This window comes from Anastrepha obliqua, chromosome 5 (assembly GCF_027943255.1).
Source record: "Anastrepha obliqua isolate idAnaObli1 chromosome 5, idAnaObli1_1.0, whole genome shotgun sequence".
NCBI lineage: Eukaryota > Metazoa > Arthropoda > Insecta > Diptera > Tephritidae > Anastrepha > Anastrepha obliqua.
The window spans coordinates 47,092,062-47,115,412 of NC_072896.1; the positions used below are offsets into that span (position 1 = coordinate 47,092,062).

Sequence of the window (23,351 nt, forward strand, 5' to 3'; positions counted from 1 at the left end):
TTTATGCAAAAGAGTGGTCGAAAATTGGGTTCAACGGTTGGACTTCGTAAAACGTGCATGCTGTGGTCATGCAAAAGAAATCGAATTTCATACTTAAATGTATATGTTCAAACTCGATAATAAAAAAAAATTAGTTAAAAAAGTCAAACCGTTTGTGTTTTATTCAAAAAAAAGTTGAAGCGCTCTTACTGGAAAACGATTTACAAACTTATGGTAGAAAATGTTTTGGGACACTTGAAAGTTTAAACTAGTTTTTCTCGAAACTACTTTTCTACAATGAACACTCGTATAACTACCACCTTCTATGTAACTATTCACTTCTTTGTGCTGATACTTAAAATTCGCTTAATTCAGTTTGTTTGTAAATTTTTAACATGGCATAAATTTCTATATCGAAGAATATCTAAAATCCATCAAGAATGAGGATACGAGTGCCAACTTGATCATGCCCTTTTATTAGATTCACGTTCGATAATTTTAGGCGAGCTAGCCTTTTTATGAAAACCATTCTGGCTATCCAGATTAATAACTGTCTATGCTTAAAAGCTGTATGTGTTGATAGGTAGTTTTTCCAGCATCTTCCGAGCGGAATTTTATGCTATCTATCTGTAAAGGTAAATTTAGAAGTGGCAGTCAGGCTGCGCTAAAGGTTTTTCCCTTGCATGGTTTTTCGAGTGCATGGATAATCTAAATTTACTGGCGACGCAATATTGCACCCGGCTCATATTATTTCAAGAGCACAGGGATACGCTTTGGAACGAAGTAGTGAAAGTATTGACCAGAGAGACTGCGGCCTCGTTACTAATAGAATCCGAGCCTTTCCTTCTCTCAATAAAACATACCACTAAAGCAGAGCTTAGAGGCGAGGAAACCTACGACTACAAAATTCAAGCTGTGGGGCTACGCCAGGCTATGTACTTACTGAAAGGGGAGACCAGCCTCTCTAAGGACAGACTGAGAACGTTAAAAAGTATTGCACAGCTATCTGTACAGCCAATCCTGGACACACCAATACACATTTCTGAAATGCGATGCTATATCGAGAAGAAGAGATATATATCTAGACATGACACAGCCAGAATACGACACTTTATACCATCAAACTCTGCGGCATATGGGAAGCCGGAATAAAAGAAGTAAAACGCCACTTAAAACGCGTCATTGAGAGTACAATGCTTAATTTTGAAGAAGTTTTAAGCAAGTGGAAGCGGCACTAAGCTCATGATCATTGAGTGACTTGACGGACGACCCTATTGACTTAACGGCTTCTACTCCCGGCCAATTTCTGGTGGATAGTCCAGATGGAAGCAGACGCACCAGAACTTGAAAATTAGCGATTTAGTTTTACTTAGTGATTCACGCGCTCTCCCTTTGTAATGACCTCTCGATCGAGTTGTAACGTACATACGCCCAGGAAATGATGGGATTTTGAGGGTGGCAACATTAACATTGAAGCAAGCCATTTTCAAGTTGGTCGTTTTGATGATCGATACTGATATTGGTTAACACGGTGGAGACTCTCATTTGCACTTTTCGTCGCACAAGATGGACGAGGTGGGCGGAATATTAAAAATAAATGCAACTCAGCACAAGCAAAGTGTAAAACGCGGTCCGACCATAAAACTTTTATTTATTTATACTGATTTTGAAAACAAATTTTAAGATTTTAATACCAAAACTAGAAACCCCTATGCCCATATTGGCTTAAGTACAGATTTGTAGATCAAAATTTTATTATCCAGTGATAATGCTAATTTTTGCTTGAGTAATCAGTAAATTGAGTGAAGTATTAATCCCAGCCATAAAAATGTTTCTGATTGCGCCATCTTTTTAATGAGTTAATGCGTTGAAAGTTACATCCCTAGGTGACTTCCAGGTGACTTAAAGTGTCAGTATGTTTGTGTCATCGGTACAAAAATGAGATTCGAGCAAAGAGATGAATCAAATTTTGTTTTAAAATCGGTAGAACGTTTACCGAAACATATCTCGTGCCTGAGTTCAGCAGTGCTTTCAAGGTTCAGAGATGGTTAAAATGAAATCAGTAATCAACGAAAACTCTATCGAAATTGTTTATCAAAAATTAAGCGAAATCATAGTTGAGATTCATGGAACCGGAATTGAATGATTTGGGCTTACGAAAGGTCTGTGCACGTTTCATTCCGCACAAGTTAACTGAGAACCAAAATATGCTCAGAAATCACCATTCGAAAGTACTCATTAAAGAGGCGAGAAAAAGCGAAAACTTCCTTTACAACATTTTAACTGTTGATGAAACGTGGTCTTTCCAACATGAAACTGAAGTGCCGAATGGAAGGCCCCAGACGAGCCACGAAATTCGTGTTTGGAGAAGTCAAAAATCAAGTCTATGCTCATTTGTTTTCACGATTCCAAGGGAATCGTCCACAAGGAGTTCATGCCAACGGGCCATACTGTCAATGCGATTTTCCACCATGGCGTTTTGAAGCGTTTTGCACCGCATTCGTCGAATTCGCCCTGAATACCGCGATGGAGGAAGCTGGCGCTTATTGCATGATAACGCACCATCTCATCGATCCACTCTTGTGATTGATTTTTTGACTAGAGATCACATTTTAACCATCAATCACTCACCGTATTCGCCTGATATGGATCCCATTACTACCGTATCGTTCGCATATGTAGCTGTGTGCGTGCTTTTTGTCAAGGGTAGATCGGCAGTAAATAAAGCGCATAAGACCGTGCCCAGAATAGTATCTTGAGGAACGCCTGCTTCAATTTCGTGAAGGCTTCTTCTAAGTATGTTCAATACTAATTTTCACAAGAAAATGTATACTCTCTAGATATGATTTAAGTTCTTTGTAATAACAGTGAGGCAGATTGAGTTTCACCTTGTATAGCAGGCTACATGCCAGCCTTCATCAAATGTTTGTGTTACGTCTAAGAAGACAGCTGCGCAGTATTCTCTCTTTTCTAGTGCTTCTCTAGCGAACAACTGCTTTGTCAGATACTTCGGTCGAAAGTTTTGTACTAAAAGTAATATATATGTACTAAAAACTAAGATTTTGAAAATCTATAAATTTGTATATTTCCTTCAAAATATTAATTATCAACAGTACAACTAACTATGCTCCGTGGATTATAAAATCGAATTAAAAACTTTTTGACCAACAAAGTGTTTCCAAATTGCACGAACTACTGAAAATGCAACGCTGAGATGCAGCTTGAAAATTTTGTGTGAATTTTAAATTAAATATTTTGCAAAACTTCACCGTTATCACTTACACGCTTGCTCAATTTGTGTAAAAATTGCCGCCACAGCAATACTTAAATTTAATATCACCACCAATTTTTGCACTTAACGGTGCGATGACACCTTGGCCAGTCATGGCAGCGCCAAACGGTTAGCCGTTAGCTCAGAGCAGTACGCGCAATCTACAGTTTCTCTTCATCCCCAGCGTTTACGAATATAGATGCAGACTTTCACCGCTGCATTAAAGAACGGCAGTCAGCCGGAAATCAGGTAGTCCGTTAATGGCCGTTCAAACTTATGGTCGTATGGTGTATGTATGCATGTATAAGCACATCAGTTTCACCACCTGCCACCGACTGTCACGCGCTATCGACTAACTAATGCTAATGGATGTTGTGCGGCACAACGTTGAGCAAACTTTTGAAGTGCGAAAGCAGAAAAAAAGTTTTCGAAGCATAAAAAATTACGAGTACCATAAAAGAAATGAAAGGAGTAAAAATAATATTTTTTAATGTAAGATTAAATACATATATGAGCATACATACATATACATACAAGTATGTACAATATATATACACTTGTATGTGGTAGTTTGTAGGCAAGAAATCGCGTTATCAGAAAAAAAAAATTAAATTGAATAGGAAAATTGTTTTAAAACTTACCGTGCGCATCTTTGTTCGATAACGAGCCGCCAACGAGGCTACCAATGCCGCCGCTACCACTACCGCCGCCCGCACCGCCACCGATGCCATGCAATACCAGACTGCTGGACGAATGCAGACGCGCCGCCACAAATGTAGCGGGCACCGTAACCAACGTAAATGCAATAAAAATTTTCCACATTGTTAACATTATCATTACACTTTGATGACACTTTTTTGCAGTGACCGCAGCAAAAAACCAAGAACAACAATACTAGAGCTGGTAAACTGTTGGCAGAGTACTAGACAGATAGAGCTGGAGAGATGCAGACTTTGCCAGCAAAATTGTCGCCTTTTCAATTTTGTCGTAGTTTTTCGTTGAACTGTAGCCCTCCGCAATAATTATGTTTTTATTGCACTTATTAATTTTGATGCAGTTCCGTTAAGCCTCTTGATTTACTGTTATCATGTTGGAAATGAAAATTTCTGGAAAATAGACGAAAAGAAATCATTTTTTAATTAAACTTTTTTTTTATTTAATTTTCAATTTTTTTTTTAGATTCTGTGCATTTATATTATATATTTTTTAAATTATTATTATTTTTCAATTATGATTCCAGCTATAAGATGAAAATATTGGATATATTCAGGAATGTTTGGAATCTACCAATCCTTAGAACAGCATCAAAAAGGAGAAATTATGCCTCATGGTGAAAAATACTTAGAAGTTATGGTCAATATCAGACCGTTAACCAGCTCTCAGCACATTTGAAAAATCAGCTGACTAGCTGACGTAACCGAGCTCAAGACAGCAGTTCGTTTGCGAAAAAACTGAGATTGTACTGGTAAGATAAGATACGAAAAAAAATCAACACAGGCAGTACCCATTTACTTCATTGCCGCTTGAACAACGACTGATTGGTTAAGTGTGTGAATAAGTATGAAATAAACGGGCATAACTCTACTGCCGTGCCCCCAGTGAGATGGCAGCCGAAGTTACTCGCTCAATTACTTTTTTCGCCATAGCTGAAGACCAAACCTGGTAAGCTTTCATTCTTCATCATGTTTATGGCTGAGTCCGTAGTGAGCTAAAAATACGAATATCTGCTACGAATATAAAGCAATGCTTATCGCTAAATCTATTTTGACTTCGAAAAGTTGTTGCTGGATTCAAATATATCAATTTTAAGTTTTGAAATTAGCTGCCACGAGGTAACTAAAATACACACACTTTATAAAATTTGCGATTTTAATTTGCTAATAAATATATTCTACACTCCATGAAATAATGGTAAGGACAAACACAAAAAATCGAGTGCCGCATTTTCAGGGCGCCTACCCGAAGGTCTTATTAATAGGTAAATATAATGAAGCAATAATTAAAGGTGATGTAAGATGTCTAGTTTCAACCAAAAAAATAATAATTCGCTGGGCTTGGGACTATGAGACACAGAAAATATCCAAAATTTGTACGTACCAAAAGTCTTCTAAGAATGGAAAACATATATTTTTTGTGGGAAACGTAAAGCTTTTGCGAAACATATAGAAATTTGCAGAAATTGTTAAAATAGATGCCATTTATTTTGTAACACGGTGCATTCTTTGATGAAAAGGAATTTATTTATTTTGCAAACTGCGTCTTTTTTCACGAATTTTTTCCTTCAGCTAGTCTAAAAGGTTACAGTATTATTCAGAATTTATTCTTTTATCAGTTTACAAGTAATCCACAAGCAAAATTTCTCTCGCATACCAAAAAACTGATGCTAACACCTTCTTGAACGATTTCTGGACACGAACTCGTTTCGGAGCCGAAGAACCAAGTTCACACCACTCTTTGGCTTCCTGTTTTGATTTAGGTTTATGGTGATAGACCTAAGTCACATCCATAGTAATAAATCGACAAAATCGGTCAAAATCCACTTTCTTCTTCTTCTTAATTGGCGCGATAACCGCTTACCCGATTTTTTGCCGAGTTTAACAAAGCGCACCAGACGTTTCTTTCTCGTGCTAATCGGCGCCAATTGGACACACCAAGTGAAGCCAAGTCCTTCGCTTTGCCTCTTCATCCAGTTTGGAGAAGGCAGAACTAACAGCGCGGTTGTTAAGGCCGATGATCCACTTTATCCTTTCGAAAACGCTCTAAATGTTCCTGAGAAAGTCAGTCGTTAGCCAATGCGGCACCCATTGTGCACACAGCTTTCTGAAACCCAACACCTCAGTCAAAATTTGGCTTACACTGCCCAAGAGATGCCTAGGGTTTCTACTAAATCTCTTTCGGTGACTTGACGATTTTCCAATACGATTTACTGTATTTTTCCCACATTTTCTGATGATGTTGCTGTTTTTGGACGTCCTTGACGTGGATCGTCTTCCGAGCTTGTACTACATATTTAGTACCATTTCTCTACTGTATTAATTGATCACGAAGAGTCTTTATACACTTCCCACATTCGTTCATAAATTTTCTTTGATTTTAAACCTCCAAAAAATAAAAATTCAATCACTTCACGTTACTTGATTTTCCCCATTATAGAAATTACTGTGACACCTCGATACTTGAATGGCTTGTAAACAAAGTATGAATTGACAGATTGAAACTAAGCTTCACATACGTTCATACGTCATAACAAAAAAATGTAGCCTAGTAGCAACCCCCTCTCTTGTCGAACCGAACAACTTCTTGAATAGATTAGTATGTGGCAAATCCACGGAAGTGGTTAATTTAAGAATACGAATAATTTAGTTTACTTTGACCTTTTCTTCAAATTTCTACTACCTTTTCAGAAAGCGGATAAACTTATGCCCCTTTTTCTCTTACTTCCAAATTACATCAACGGATTAAATAGCATCCGAAATCAGTTGTCAAACTTAACACAAGTTTTTGTTATTGAATCATGGGTAAATATTTGCATAAAAATTTGTATAGTAAAATTTAATACTTCGTGCTTGACCCTTTGTTGTTTATAGTCGCTTGAAGACATCGTGGCATCGAATTTATTGAAATTCTTACTTGAATAGCGAAATCCATTTTTTAAAACATTTCGTGATAGTATTCCTCTCCTCTGTGAGAGAGGCTTTTCACCTATTTGCGATCTTCTTTTCGTCCAATTTTGGGACTGACGCTGATTTATTTGATTTGTATAATCACTCAAGTGCGGAAATTGCTCTAGTAATTTGGTATCAGTGCTCGACTTTGGATCCCTCATTCTTACGGACGATAAAATTATAGAGGATTTAAGAAAAATTTAAAACTCCTCTCTGACTGATGATGATGATCTCTTTGTGAATTTGCTTAAAAATTGTGTGATTTTAGTGACTCCGCTTACTTTAAAATTTAAAAAGTCTTTATCGTCTGGTACCTTGTCTAGATGAGGACGAGGAAGAGACAATCTCGCACCTACTGTGCCACTGCCCTGCTCTATCCTCACGCGGCATCACAATGGGGTATGAGCCTGAGTGTGTTCCACAGGACAACCGCTTCAACCTAACCAAACCTGGTACCTTAATTAATGATTGGAAATGTACCACTAACACCCCCCTGTACTTAAAAGTGGTAAATTAAATTAAATTAGGCATTGCGAATTACGGGGTTAGGGGTAGTGAGAATCTTCTAAAGATTAAATTTTTTTTTTTGCATTTTCTTAAAGTATAATATCTTAAAAATATTGCGTCAAAATGTGAAGTGAATCCAACAAATACTTTTCGAGCTATTCAACAATTAACAAAGGGCGCTCGGGCACTCCGGAATCGACAGCACAACTTTAAAAGCGTTTTTCTCAAATTTATGTTTTTTGAACTGGTGATCCCTGTAACTTGAAAACCGCTTGGTAGATTTCAATAAAATTTATACCGCTTTTGAAACACATAAAAAACTCGTGCCTGATAGAAGGATTTTTCTTTTCAAAAAGTTCGATTTTTTTTAATTAATTGTCGGTTTTTTCTCGAAAATCTGAAAAATATTTCCTGAGGCCGCCATATTGTTAATTTTGAAAAAAAAAACTTCGAACAGGCACAAGAATATCTATTAATAAAACTAATTTCTTTTGTCCGATTGATTTTAGATGAATATCAAGGACTTGGGATGATCACCGCAAGGGACTTCTGGAGAAACGGACGCCACACAAACAGCGATAACTTTTACAATTATTAATTTTTTTTTTAAATTTTGCTAAAGTAAAGTCGAAATATGATGTATTAATGCTACGTTTTTATTTTTGTAAAATAAAGCAACTGACCAGCAAAAAAAATTTATTAAAAATCGTCATTTTTTCGGGCCTCTGACTACCTCTAACCCCTTTGAATGTATTACTGTTTTATTCTGAAAAGCTGATTAGTCCTAATCGGAATGGGTTTTGTGGCGACTAGATCCACATCAACTGCAAGCGGCCAAAAAATGTGCACTGTTTATGGAGCCAATTTATGAAAGTCTCCAATTCAACACCAATGCGTGGGCTCTTATATGTCCATTTTGGTAACATGGGATATTCCAGAGCATCGATAAAACAATAGATATCGCGGTCTCGGACCAGCATGTGAGCACTGAGTTCTAAAAATGAAGATTAGCCAAAAAAGTTAATCATTTAATTTCATTGTCGAAATAAGCGAAATTAATCTTAGAACTTTTTACTTCACATAAATGTACACGAAAGGTACAAATATATGCTTTATTTAGAAATATGTGCATGTACCAGCTACCTTCAAATTGTCAGCGTTCATAAATAAAATGTAAAAGCACCAGCCGCAAAAAAGCTCTACCCTACATTATCTACAAAGCAAACATTCAACACAAAAGCAAAATAAACACAAAAAAGATGACCCAGAAAATATCACGAAAAATCAGACAGCAAAAAAAGAATTATCGAAATTATGTGGCAGCAGTTCAAAGGTCGCCTTATGAAGATACGGGAAAAAAATCAATTTTATAAAAACCGCTAGAGAATTGATTGCTGCTGGCAAAGGGCGTTGCCAAAAAAGCACGAATTTTTTATTCTGTGAGACTGATTTTGCATTTTCCCCCTTGCCGGTCCTTAATAATGATGCCATAATTGTAGCGGGAATATCCACAACATAACTAGTTATTAAACCTACATAGCACACACACACACAAAGGAGGAAAGTCAAACAAAGTCCTGGTGGGCAGATAAGCGCTCGAATAGCGGCGAACAAGCGATTGAAAAGAAGAGAAAGTTTAGCAAAAAATGTCTTGCATATAAACGAAATAGAAACCAGGATATATTAGTTTAGCAAGTAGGAGGCAACAGCAAAGTTAGCTGGATTAATGTAAAATAAAAAACTATAGTTTTCGAAATTCTTTTGAACGAAGTTAATATAATTTAGTAGTTCAAGTTAAAAATAAAATAATAATAACAAAATCTGTGCTTGTGGAGTACTCATTGTTCTACAGATTTCTGGTAACACATCTGACGTACATCAATGCATGAAATAAAACTCTCTTTAAAGCCAATCTGTGACAAATGAATACGTGCGTATTCTTTTTTTTTTAAGTCACTTAAATATTGTGTAGAATTTCGTGCAGTCACTTTATAAAATCGTATATAACTGAACGCTATTTTCGCGTAAAACAAGGTAATGAGTATTCCAAATTAGAGAAAATAAACGCTGGTAATACTCTTGGACCCCTTCTTTTCCTTCCGCACACGAAAGATATACCATTTCCTCCAAGCACTATGATCGCCACCTTTGCTAACGACACAGCAATCCTCGCAACAGGAAAAGCTGCCGTAGTAGAAAAATACACGAAAACTTGGCGAGCAAAAAAGGAAACCATCAGTAAAGTAATGCTACCAGGCGCTCCAATTCCACACGCAAACACTGTCAAATATATTGGTTTAACTCTCGATGCTGAGCTGCGTTGAAAGGAGCACATAAAAATAAAACGAAACGCACTTAATTGGAAAAAAATAAAAACGAACGGGCTCATCGGCCGAAATTCTAAACTATCCATATATTGTAAAGGGTAATGAATTTAGAGGTATGGAATTTTAAATTGAAATAAAATAATGAAAATTCAAATTGATTAGGCAATTTTTAATATTTTTGTGTAAAACCATTCATGACATTAATTTTTAAAGATAATTCCTTTCAAATGTTGGGCGCAACTGCATCGTAATTCGGCCATCCGTAAAGACCAATTTTGAATGACTCGCTAGAGGACTTCGGTCGATATCTCGTGAATTTCATGAAGCTTTAGGTGAATGTTGGCTTCCAATACCTCAATTGAAGCTGATTTATACACAAAGCTTTTAGACTTTACATAAGCCCACAAATAGGGGTCCAAAGGTGTGATAATACACAATCTTGGTGATAAACCCACTGCCCTGAGACGAGACACGCAGTAAATTCATTGATTCACGGACTATATGGCAAGTAGTGCCTTGTAGCGCCTTGTGGGAACCAAATGTTGTGGAGATCACGGCATCAAAAAGTCGTTTATCATCGAGCGACTACGTTAGTCATTCACAGTTACTTTGGCGGCAGCCTTTGAAGAAATACGATGATTCCTCCAGCCCATAGGCCGTACCAAACGCTTGTATTCTTTAGCCCGAATACGCCAATTTTGCTTAGTGGCGTAGCCTTTAAACCAAAAAGAGACCTCATCGTTGAACACATCATATATTGCCCTGAACGTGCGAAGATCACTTTTCCCAGAGCATCGATTTTCGTTACACAATTTATATAATGATATACAATGAAATTATCAAAACAGTGTGGCCTTATGGCACACAAATTTGGAGCTTTCCCAGTCAAAATAAAATTCTCAAAAATACAAGTATTGTCAACGCACCTTGGTACGTTCGCAATACAGATATTCATCGTGACCTCAACATTACTACGGTCATTGATGTTATTAAAACACAAGCAGGAACCCAGTTTATGAGGCTCCAGAGGCACGTTAACGAGAAAGCAGCAAACTTCTCAACACCGCAGGCCAAATCCGACGACTCAAGCGTGAAAAAGATAATATCCAATTTATTGTTATATTCGTTGCTGTTGGATCGATTTGCACCAAAGAATTGAATTGAAGAATTGAATTTATAGGTTGTGGAATTGTTTCAACAGCTTCTGCGGGATTCTGGTGGTTCTTGCCACGATTTCGACTGGACTGGTATGAGGAAGGGTAGCTCCGTATGAAATTTTTTGAGAAGACAGTTAATTTCTTCTAGGAACATACGACTTTTAAGTTTTTTACTTTTGCTCCATTCAGGATTTATTTTCCTAAAAATTATAAAAGCATAATATGCGCGTATATCCAGCATGTAAAAAAAAACCTGAAGTATACTCAATAAATATACCGCTTTTAGTCACATTTCCAACGATTGTATTTCTGTTGCATTTTGTACGTGTTGCAAGTGTACGTAATTTTCCAGTTTTTTGGTGACTTCAATGTTTTATTGTTCTATTGTATCATTTTCTGTATCGAACTTTTAAACGAGCCTAAAGTTCGTCTAGTTGAAAATTGCCCTTACTTAATTCTTTCAGTTAAACTCCCATATTTCCGTAAGTTTAGGCCTGATTTGCTTTAAATTTTAAATAAATAATTGAGATATTAAACAAATTGTCGCATGTGACGTTGCATAATAATATATCATCTATTAGATCGACGTTCCTGTTCTTGTTTAAGTTTACACTTTCAATATTGGTTTTGGTCCAGGCTTGTCACCAATTATTCATCAATGCACCACTTCATCAATATTACACATTTTTTCTCTCTCAACGATTCCAAACATCTTTGATTAGAACCAGCATTTCGCGGGCTCACCTCACATTTGTATCAAATCTCCTGCAAAATCTTACATCTCGGGAGTTATTTTGAAATATACGTCAATTTGAAAACCGGACGGCATTTATGATCATCCCATAAAACAAAAATATAGTATTTCTTCACACGATACTCGTAGACTAATCAATTAAGTGCACCACACTTCCTCAGAATTATACGTATATCCCAACATGATTAAAAGTGATAATATCGCCTTCGAAGTACTCACCATCAACCGCAACGCACTTATTCCATCATTTGAGCCAGCTCTCGAAACATTTCTCAAACTCTATTTTTGGTATAGCCATCAAACCTGTCTTTGATTTTCCTATTACTTCCTTTCGACTGTCAAAATGTCTTACCCGTAGTGGGTTTTTGACTCCTTCAAGCACAAAAAAATGGTAGCGAGCCATATAAGGCGAATTCGATAGCTGTTTGATGGTATTCGTTTTGTTGGTAGTTAAAAGCTCACAGATAATAATGGCACTGTGCGACGATATGTTTTCATGTTGCAAAATCCACGAGTTGTTTTCCTACAAAACCTTTCTTCTTTGGCGAATTGGTTAATTGCTTCACGTAAACGTCTCATAACGCCCAAATAATAGTCCCTATTAACTGTGTGATCTTCTAGCAAAAATTCCTGGTGTACAATACAGTTGTAATCCATAAAAGCTGTGAGCATCGGTCTTTTTTGGTCTTGGTTCATTCAGAGCTCTCCACTCACTTGCCTGATGTCTGGATTACGTGCCGTACTCATAAGGCCACGTCTCGTCTACAGTAATGATGCGTTTATTGAATGTTGAAGTAGATTCAACTTCACATGATTTCTGTCTTTGATGATATTAACGCGGTCACTTTTTTGAATGAAATTCAGATTCTTTGGGATCAACGTTACAGCGACACGACGCAAACCCAAATCATTAACTACAATGTCCTGAACGGATCCATAAGCAATGTTCAAGCCCTCTGCCAGCTCTCTAATGATTGATTTGGGGATAGTGATCTATTTTTCTTTCACTTTATTGGTGTTTCCACCAGTTTTCGATGTCGATGGGCTGCCGCTATGGTCGTCATGCTCGATGAACTAATGACCTCTTCTAAACCGTTCATGCCATTTGTATACGGAAAGTTTTCCAACATTTCTCAGGTTTTCGCAAAATTGAATCTATTTTTAGCACAAAATTTGATGTAAACTTATTTTTGCAAATTCAAATCCGTTTTTAAGCTGTAAAAAATCGAAAACACATGCAAAGGTTGATTTATTCAAGACGACATAACTTTTACAAATGGCTAGTAATAGCGATACAATTTTAGTAAGAATTTTAATCACAGACGGGGCAACTTAACAAAAAAAAACAGAAATCAAATTAATTTACTTAGAGCGCCCCTGGCTGTTGCTCCGGGAACAACACTTCTATTTGTGGAGTGCGCTTGGAGATGTTTTGCCGCAAAGCGGGGACCTACAGTTTTCTGCCGCTTCCGAGCCCGAGCTCTACCGAATGGAAGTCATGCACCAACCCATTCGACTACGGTAACCGCGGGGAATTAACTAATTTGAGAAGCCAACTTTTACACGCCGATGTTCTTCAAAGTTACAATTCTCACTCTGTGCAGGACTTTGGAACGCGTTCTGAATTATATTATATTAGTTAAATTTTAGACAGTTTTTATATAATATTTAATGCTGTAGTTTGGTGGAAAAGCCATTTGAGGTTTGTGGGAATGTTATTACGCTCCAAGCAACCAATTATTAGAGAAAATGGACCCAGTGAATGTGAATCCCAAAACAATGATACAAAAATGTATGTTAAATTAAAAAATAGTTAAGAAAAACATGAAAGGTATTTGAAAGAAAGTAAAACATAAACTAGAATGAAAAAATATAGGGCATTTTCTCAACATAAAACAGCAAATCAAGAAAAATATGTATTCAAGCGTATGCTGAGTGCGAATGTGAATACAAAGCTTACTTTGTGGAAAGATAGAAGAAAAACAGTAAATTGTATGTGCGCTTCAAACTAGTGGTCAGCCAACTAGAAATGTATGCAACAGCTGTCCAACAGTCATCCATCCATCTGATGTGAACAGGCTGGCAGCTTCCTTCACGGGCAGTTATCTATCCAGGCACGAAGCTCTGAAGCTCAGGCATACATATGTAAGGGCATAGATTATATGTACACATATGTATAAACATATGTATACATAACTGCTGCTACATTTGGACAGCTGCGTACATAAAGGGTGTTCCATATAGTGGTTTCTTTTAAAAATAAAAATTAACAAAAAAAAATTTTTTTCGGTATATCATTCGGTTACTCCAAAGAACAAACATTCCCATAATTTATGTAACACGGTTTCAGTCATGTGTCTTCTTCGGCTGGCCTCGCAGTAGCGCATTGTTGTTAAACCAGTTTTCTAAAGCCTCGAAGACGGTTTCTGGCTATATCTCAAGAATGGCTTGCTCGATATTCGCCCTAAAGGCCTAAATAGTTAATGTATTAATGGAAAAATGTATTAGGGCATCAAATTACAGCTCCGAGTTGACAAGTTGACATCGTCAAGACAGCTGATAACAGAAATACCCAACTTGGCGTGCAAAATATCGATTGCAGTAAGGGCTGCGCGTCAGCCGGCTGAAATTAAAAGTTGTCCCTTATGCCTCTGCAGTTTTCACCGTTGACCGAAATGGAACTTCCAGCAGAATTTTACAGAAAAATGGGCCAATGAAGCCAACATTCCAAAATCCACTTCAAACCGTCCTAACCTGAGAATGCATTGCCTTCTCGACGTTTACGTGGGGATTTTCCAATTCTTTGATGGGGAAATTTTTCTCCTTGGCATAGCTGCCGTGATAGCAATGCGCTTCATCAGAAACTACGCTTTCGACTTCTTTTGATTCTCTGCGAAGCAAATCTAGCGGGCACAGCAGTCAGTGTCAAGACATGGAGGACTACAATTAAGCTCAAGAAATTGAGGATATGCAGTTATCATCGCTAATTTTCTTAAACGCGCCATTCATTCATTCATAACGTGCGCCGTGAATCAGAAGCATCAAGCGGCTATGCAGAATCTGTTGCAAAACGCAAAAAAACACAAGGAACGTACTCACACTGCCCAAACTGCAGAATTTATTTAACAAGTGCAAGCGATCTTTGTCGAGGACCCTTCAAAATCAATGTGGGCCCTTGCGAGGAAGCTGAGTGCTTCTGAGGGACTCGACCGTCGAGTTGTCCATGAAAATCTTCGATATAAATTTGTTTATGTTGGAGCACACACGAGAACAGCAAGTTATCCGATTAAAACGCCCTGAAAAATTAAACACCCTGAAGCTCTCAAGTTTGTCTCAAATACTTTAACGAAATATAATATGAATCACCCTGTATATGTAACATTTCGTGTCTTGTGAGTCATGGAATGTGCCAGACAATCAGTTGTTCTTTATTCACTCAGTCAGGCATTCATTTAATTCACATTGCATGTTCACAAAAACAGCTACAGTGGATGCAAGCACATATTTAGGTAGTTAGAAGTAAGTATTCTAAAATATTTCGTTTCATTTAGAACTACATACATACAGGTATGCATATGTAACTTGTTTGTATATTTCCAAATTGGAAATGTAGTTTAATTGGCATAAGCTAAAAACTATGACTTGAGTATTGTTTTTATCGTTTCAAAAGCATAAAACCTCCCACAAACCAGGCTACTATAATGATTTAAAGAATTGTAAGAGAATTTGTTTAGGAGCTCCGAATCTCTATGGGATCAGTCAAAGAAGTAATCGAGTCCATTCGGTGTAGTCCCTCGACTCCTTTTCCTATTATCGTTTAATTTTTACATAAATGGATTGGTGGGAAAAATGAATCCACAGTTCTGGACAAAATAATCAACAAGATAAAAACTCTCAATAAAATAAAACCAGCGGATAATGGGGTTAGAATTTAGTCTGTTAGTTGAGAGCATGAAGTCAATGTTAAAAGGCTAAGAAAAACAGGTTCAGACATAGGTAGGAACACTGCCGTCATTGTACTAAAGTATATTAAAGATGTTGGGCTCAGAGAGATGGTCTGAATCCACGAAGAATGCACAATAGTTCTTTCAAGTCGCAACACTAAATCGCCTCATAATAAATATTGTTATGTTCCGCCAAAAAAGGTGTTAAGCCAGTTTTTAAGGACCTCTTTGTTATCGAAGATAACGTCATTCATATGTTTTGACAGGGAGCGGAAACGACGATAATCGGTCGGTGCAAGGTCCGGAGAATACGGTGGCCGGTGAAGCCATTCGAGCTCTTGCTGTTCGGTTTTGGGGACTTGTGCATCATAAGGCCTGTCGTAATCGTGAGGGAGTATGGTTTGACTATCTTGATCAGGTCTTTTCAGTCGAATAGCCTCATTAACGCGGTTTAGTTGGGCAGTGTAGAGCTCTTTGTTGACCGTGACATTCTTTTCGAGCAGTTCCCAGTGCAGCATGCCCTCCCAGTCCCACCAAACACATATCACGAACTTCTTTGGATGAAGATCCGGCTTGACTCTCGGAGTTGGCGTATCTCCTGGAGCCACCCACTCCTTTCTTTGCTTCATATGGATGTATTTGTATAGGCGCCATTTCTCATCTTCCGTGACGATTCGGTACAAAAAACGCTGGTTATGACCGCGTGTTGCTCGATGGTAGGTAAGATGCTGAGAAGCAATTTGAAAGCGACTTTCTTTAATTTTTCCTTGACTTCGTCAAGCTGCCAAGTTTTCCGTAGGTCCCATGAAATAAAGGTGATTGAAAATCGTTTTATGATCGCAGTTGATTTTTGCCGTCAATTCACTACTGGTATGGCAACCGTTCCCTTTCAAAAGTGATTTGAGACGTTCTTCATCGAATTCAGGAGACCTTCCGCTGCGAGACGTGTCTCGAGGTCAAAGTTGCCACTTTTGAACTTTGCAAACCATTTCCGTGCTGTAAACTCGCCTATGACACCTTCTCCATACACGTCGCAAATCTCCCGGGTTGCTTCAATAGCTTTTTGGACCTTTATGAAAAACAAAGAAGAGAAGGCGGCGAAAATGTTGAATTTTGCCTCCTGGATATTCCATTTCCAGGGCTTAAAACTAATAAAAAATTAATTAACTCAAAAATACAATTAACACGGTTTTGTAGAGCAGAAAGAGTTCTATTGAATTAATGCTTGCCATTTGCCAAACAGAAAACAAATCGTTGTAAAATAAAAAAAAATATAAAAACACTATGAACTTATTCCCCAACCCCAATGTGAACCGAAGATCGTAAAATAAAACTTCTCAGCATTGTATTTAGAGCTTTTCATAAGAGATGGAATCCTGTCATAAATTTTTGGCAGGAATGTTTCACTCCGTCTCTAATAGGAACTTTTTTATTTAGTAAATATTATTGCTAGTTTTTCAAGCAGATCTCGTTGATGACATTAAGGTAGCTGATGTCGACAACCCATATTTACACTTGCTTTGTATTGCGCATCTGAAATATTTGCTGTATTGCGAATAAACCACTTTATGATCTCTCTCAACATCATGACACTGATCCCATGATATTAAAGATCAGTACTTACTATAAAACCCAAAATTCATTACATCTGGAATGGACAATGGGCAATGGGAATCTGGCATAGAATCTTAAACCTACGTTTTCACGCAATTTCTCGGCAATACTAAAGATAGGTTCTGCTCTATGTGAGGTCAGTTTTGATCAGCTAAGTTGACTCTACCAACTTCGATTCACCACTCTCTACTCGGTATGTTTAGGCTTTCCTCGCTTAGCGAAAATTTTGAAACCAAAGTCTCGTCTCTCTCTTTTCAGATATTAGGCAAGTTTCATTACACCGCGTTCTTGTAGGGAGACTTTTGTTGCTTCAACTTTGCGAATTCTCCTTTAGTGTTACGCGATGTTTTACACTCTTTGCAATTGTTAGTTTTTAGCCTGCAGTCTACACCAACATTGGGAAGAAAGAGAACACAAAGGGTGTGGCCAGAGCACGTGTGCAAGCACGAACGAGGTCTTACCAAAGCTCATTAAGTGCCTTCACACATTTTCAGCTCCTCCCTTCCAATGCTGCCAACATAAGTTTATTCAGGATAGTTGCTTCATCTATTTGTCACTCGCTCCCGCATGGCGAATAGAAGGCGCCTAAGGTAGTAGGCCGGTGTGACGGGTTCAAAAAATCGAATTTTTTTTTTACATTTTTCGGAAGGAAAACATCTTAAAAATATACTATAAAAATTTCAGACAGAAATTTTAATTATTTTTAAAGTTATAGCTAAAATAAGAGAGCGCGCCGTAGTGTGTATGAAAGCGTGTGACACGCCAGCAGCAGCTGCTCTGACCGTCTTTAAACGCGTTTTTCTCAAAACCATGTTTTCGAAATTTCGAGGAATCACTGACTCAAAACTATTCAACCGATTTGGCTAAAAATTTAACCCGTTATTCTAGACACACATATCTAGATCCCGGACCTTTAAAACATTTAATTTTTTAATAATAAACTATTTAATTTAAACAACTTATGAAGAAAAAAAATTTAGATTTTGAGAACCTTTTTCACAAGTCCGCCATTTCGTTTTTGTTTTTTTATTTTTATGTATATTTTAAGTTCGGGACCTAAAATAAAATCTACAGAATGATAATCTCTTTGACTTTCTTATTTCAGATTACTTTGGAAGGCTGTGTGTTTCCCCGAACCAACTCCTCTTTTTTTTAAGGACTTCACTTTGGCGTCAAACATTTTAAACAAATTAATATAAAATTAACTTAAAAAATTTTTTTTTATATATTTCAAAACATTAATAAAAACAAGTAAAAACTTTAAAACGATCGCATTTTATTTTCTTTTTAAAAAAGATTCATGAAAAAACGTCGAAATTTCGGTCATTACACCGGACTACTACCCTAATTTAGCAAAATATAAACCCGGGAAAGTACACGATTTCTAAGTAAAGTTGATGAAACAACCAACTGGACAGCATCTTTTAAATGCCGAAATGTTATGCAATTAATTTTAATAGATTCGAATTGGCATTTGCAATTATCATTAACAAAATGTTGGCCAATATTTTTAGCTCTGCTGTTAAGATCTATATACGAATTGATTCTCATATGGACAGTTATGTGCTGCATGTTTCAGAGTCGGCAAACCAGACAATATCCAAGTCTGCAAGGACAGGAAAATAACCAAAAAATTTGTATACCCACAAAAATTGTAAAATAAAATATATTAAAAGCGCCCGTCTTCTCTTTATGCTCTTTTTTATGAAATCATATTGGGTCAAAACTCGGCTTGGCCTAGTCTAGCTGGTTTCTTCATAAATTTAGACTAATTTTTGTTACAAATTTTAGATGGAAATTGAATCCATGTTTATGGTAAAATTAATTTTTTGCAACTACTGTGTAACAGTTTTTTAATATTAATAATGACCATTTCATTCCATTCTATCAACACCACTGACTGACTAGCTTGACCTATACTCGCACTAAGTAAATATTGACTTACTTCGCTGCTATTTTGTCTCCCCGCAAGTCCATTTCAATCTAATCTAACAAAAGCACATTTTTTCTGCCAGTAACCCACACCAGCGCCTTCATCAAAGTAAACTTATATTTTTATCCCTCAAACGTTGGCATGCATACACACGAACATATACATGGCAACCATTCGTCGGGCCGTCGCTCTTCCAGCGCCCTCCGCGGCGTAAACGTACTTAAAGGTTCGCCGCAGTATGTAATCTTTATACGCCTCTACATAAGTATTACAACATGCCGTCCTCGCTTTCTGCTCCATTTTTACTGACTTCCAGTCATTTGACTTACATTGTATTGCGGCGGCTATTCCCATTTCTATTATGTGCCCACTTTATAGCGGCATGTGCAGCATTCAATATACTGCTATACCCCATATTGAAGATTTTATTCCACATCAATATACTTCCGCCTATCCGCTCAGCCCAGTTGGTCTGCACTCTATCACTTCGTCTACTCAGAAGTGGTTGTTTTTGCGCTAGGCTCCTTCACTCACATTCCACTATGTAGGTTGTTTGCACTTTTCGCTTCACTGATGTCCGCTGCCACTGTTCTACTTGAAATTGCCTGACTGTCCTGTGGCCGGCAGTCTGCCGTTGGCTTAGTGCTGGTCCTCCAGTGTTTCTAATGGCTGTTGTGGTCATTGAAGCGATCATTTAGCACACGCACGATACTGAATTATATCGCCCGATTATAGTTCTACGAGTAGTGTGGACTTTTGTACTCTCAGTCTTTATATTTTAGTTATTTTACGAGCAATGTTGATATTTATTGTTTTTCGTTTATTTCATAAAATAGTCTCTTTACCGTATACTTTGTTATTTTACTTGTTCTATGGAAAATTTACTTAGTACAAAGTTATTTTTTTAGCACTAGCAAAATTAATCTCCGCATGGCGTGTTTTCACAATTCATTTTTCTTGCAATTTTCTCTTGATTTGATTGTTGTTGTTTTTTGTTGTTGTTTTGTTTTCTTTTGCTTCGCACATTAAAGACAGTCAATCACTACGTTTGTTTTTCGCTGGCTCGTTTCTCCCTACGGATGATAGAAATGCTTTCCGGCTTCTGGTATTTTCGGTTTCGTATATTTTTTTTTGTAGTCCCCATTGCTTTACGGATTTGCTGCATGAAAAGTAAATCAAAAAATTTGTTCCGCCGAGATTTGTGTATCTTAAATTATTGCGCTGATTGTGATGCCTCTACGTAAAGCGATTTGTTTGTCCAAATCTTTACATAATGAGATTTCAATATCCGCTAGTCTGAGCTTAATTTAATGATACATATTTACTATGTTAATACGTTAATAGGAAATTGCGTTAAGGTTTGCTTTTTTCTTTTTTTTTTTAATTTTAGTTTCATCGTTTTACGCTCTGCTATGAGCATAGGTTTGAAATATTTTGCAGATAAGAAAATATTAATTTAGATAAGCTTAGAAAGATGTATTGCCACTAAAAATACAAAGACTGCCATAAGTTTCAGCTTTAAGACAGAAAGTTTTTCGCAAAACAAATAAAGAAATATTTCAGTTCAGATGAAACCGAGCTTGTAGAGTTTATGTATGAATTGGATATGATTTATTACGATGGAATGGATAGGTCTTTATTGTTTTTAGATACAGTCTGTGCCAGAAGAAAATAACCGGTTTTTTTCTTGTAACTTCAAGATATATTTCGTTCTGCTTTTTGCTGCGTAATAATCCCACTCAAGGGGTACGACGTCAGTGCCAACTCAGGTTAGTGTAGTTCGAAACTTTCCCGTAAAGACAACCAAACAAAAATTAGTGAGAAGTACGCGAAGCCTTTCGAGGCGGTATTTTTAAATACGCATTCGAAAGGGCTGAAATTATCTTACACCACGGGTACAAAAGTGATTAAAAAAAGTTTGCTGTGATGTGGAATCAGCGGTATAAGGTGTACAAAAATGTTGATGACTTTTGCGAGCGTAGCTTGAAGCGAGTGACGATAAAAAAGTAGGATAAAGTGATCGTCCAACTTTTTAAGCGGGTGCCTTCTCTGTGACTACGCCAAGCACGCACAATTCTTGCTAAAACGGGAATAGAAGTGAGTATCGAGACCATCGAACGTCAACTGAAGGAGGCGTACATATCATACCGTCCCACATCGTCAAAACCACTACTCTCAGAAAAACACATTGAGAACCAACAAGACAAGAAAATGGCGTTACAGTACTGGAATGGCCTTACCAGACCCCAACCCCATTGAAAATATGTGCGTAACTATGAAAACGCATATTGCCGGATGGCCAGTCCATGATTTAAAGCAACTCGTGCATCGAGTTCGCAAAATCAAGTCCTGTTTGTCGACGAGCTACGCAGAAAAGCTGGTTCAAAGCTTGAAGCAGATGCCAGGCTATACTCGACAACGAAGAAGACTATACGGCTTATTGAGTAGTTGCGACTCGTAGTTTTCTACATACTTTAATGTAAAATTTATTTTAAATATGTATCTTTTATACTTCATGAATAATCGCGGTTCCTTTTTTTGGCACAGACTGTACTTCAAGTGAATTAGATTGTATTAGTCGGCGCGTTTTTTCAGTGTGCCACCTAAAACAAATACCCAGGTAGCCGAAAGGCTCTGTAGCTATCGCAGCGTTTTTCTTAAAGTTTATTTAAAATTTTTTTTTATTACTTATGTAAGCTCTTCTAAAATAAACAATAAAACATTGGGTATGGGAATAAATTTCCGCCCTAGTAAAAGAGGTGTCGCTGCTGATACTATTTTTGTGTTCGCTCTAGTAATATACTGGTGATTTTAAGGTGTATATATGAGATCTCGATCGAGGTAGTTCACATTCGTTTGAAGCTTAAAGACCCTTTTTTATCTGACGTCAAAAATGTCTACGTTCGTCCCGAAAAAACAGTAAACATGAAGTCATGCTTCATTATTACATTTTACAGAAAAGTGCTGCTGAAGCATGTCGTACATTGATTAATATTTACGGTAATCCGATCCATCAAATACAACTTTTAAAGAGTGGTTCCGCCGCTTCCAAAGTGGTAATTTCGACGTGAGTGATAAAGATCACGGAAGGCAACTATAACAATTATTGAATGAAGATAGATCAACCGTCGGTAAACGTTTGCACGTGATGGGAATGGTCCAGAAAGCAGGTAACTGGGTGCCACATGAATTGAAAGAGAGGAATATCGAGAGACGTCTGGTAATGTGGGAGATGCTTCACTTCTTACAAGAGCATCGCAAACTGGCTCAGACAGACTTTGGGACAGACTATGTAGCAACACGGCGCAAACCCAAATCATTAACTACAATAACCTGCAATGTTTAGCCCGTGAGTGGTGGAAAAGGAAGCCCTGGCATCACATGAGTGGCCTTCTCTGATGGCGTAAGTTCAACACTTGCGTGATTACTCAAAAAATCAGGTTGCCATCCGCGAACCGAACGGGCTAGAAAGGAGTACAGCAACAGCAGGATAGTACTGTAGATGGAACCCTCACAAGTGACTATCCACCAGCTTCGGCGGCAGGAGCGTAGATTCTGGAGGCCCCAACCATTACTTAAGTCTCTCAGCTGTATGAGAGAGATCCCACCAGTATGCGCTCTCTCATACAGCTGCCGCTAATGGCCGAGCCACGGCCCCCAAGGTACGAGCGCGGTTTTAGCGCCAGTCCATGTTGCAGGAAAAAGTTCTGTTAAGCCATGTTGTTATCAGCGTCTCGATAAAAAGTTTAACACAGCTGTCTGCCCGGCGAAATTTTCGTCAATGGAGGATGGCGAGCTGGACCTTCGCCCGATCACATCCAAAGGTGTGACCAAGCCATCCTATAGCGAGAAGGCTGCTGTCCCACGACTTGTGGTTGTGATCAATAAACTGGGGCCTGACCATCAGCTGAGAGATGCAGAAATCAAATACTGCAAAAGTCGGCTGATGCGTCAGGTTATGTTTAGCATTGTTTATGTACTCCACCAGTTCTCTGATGGCTAATTTGCGCTTATTAATCAATTTCTGTTTCACTTTACTGATGTTTTTATCAATTTTCGATGTCGATGTTCGTCATCCTCGATGGACTGCCGATCTCTTCTGAAGCGTTCATGCCACTCGTAAATGTAGGTTTTCTTGAGAGTATCATTACCAAAACAGTTTCCCAACATTTATTGAATCCATTTTTAAAGCAAATTTTA

The 23,351-nt window shown here is 37.6% G+C and overlaps 1 protein-coding gene across 1 annotated transcript in view; it reads right to left on the minus strand.

Annotated features, from left to right (window-relative positions):
- The window catches only part of LOC129249172 (neural cell adhesion molecule 1), a 203,246-nt gene extending 199,159 nt beyond the window's left edge, over positions 1-4,087 (minus strand). Inside the window, exon 1 of the mRNA XM_054888838.1 lies at positions 3,892-4,087. Coding sequence (XP_054744813.1) covers positions 3,892-4,087 — 196 coding nt within the window. The remainder of the gene's footprint in view (positions 1-3,891) is intronic.
- Positions 4,088-23,351: the final 19,264 nt, after the last annotated feature.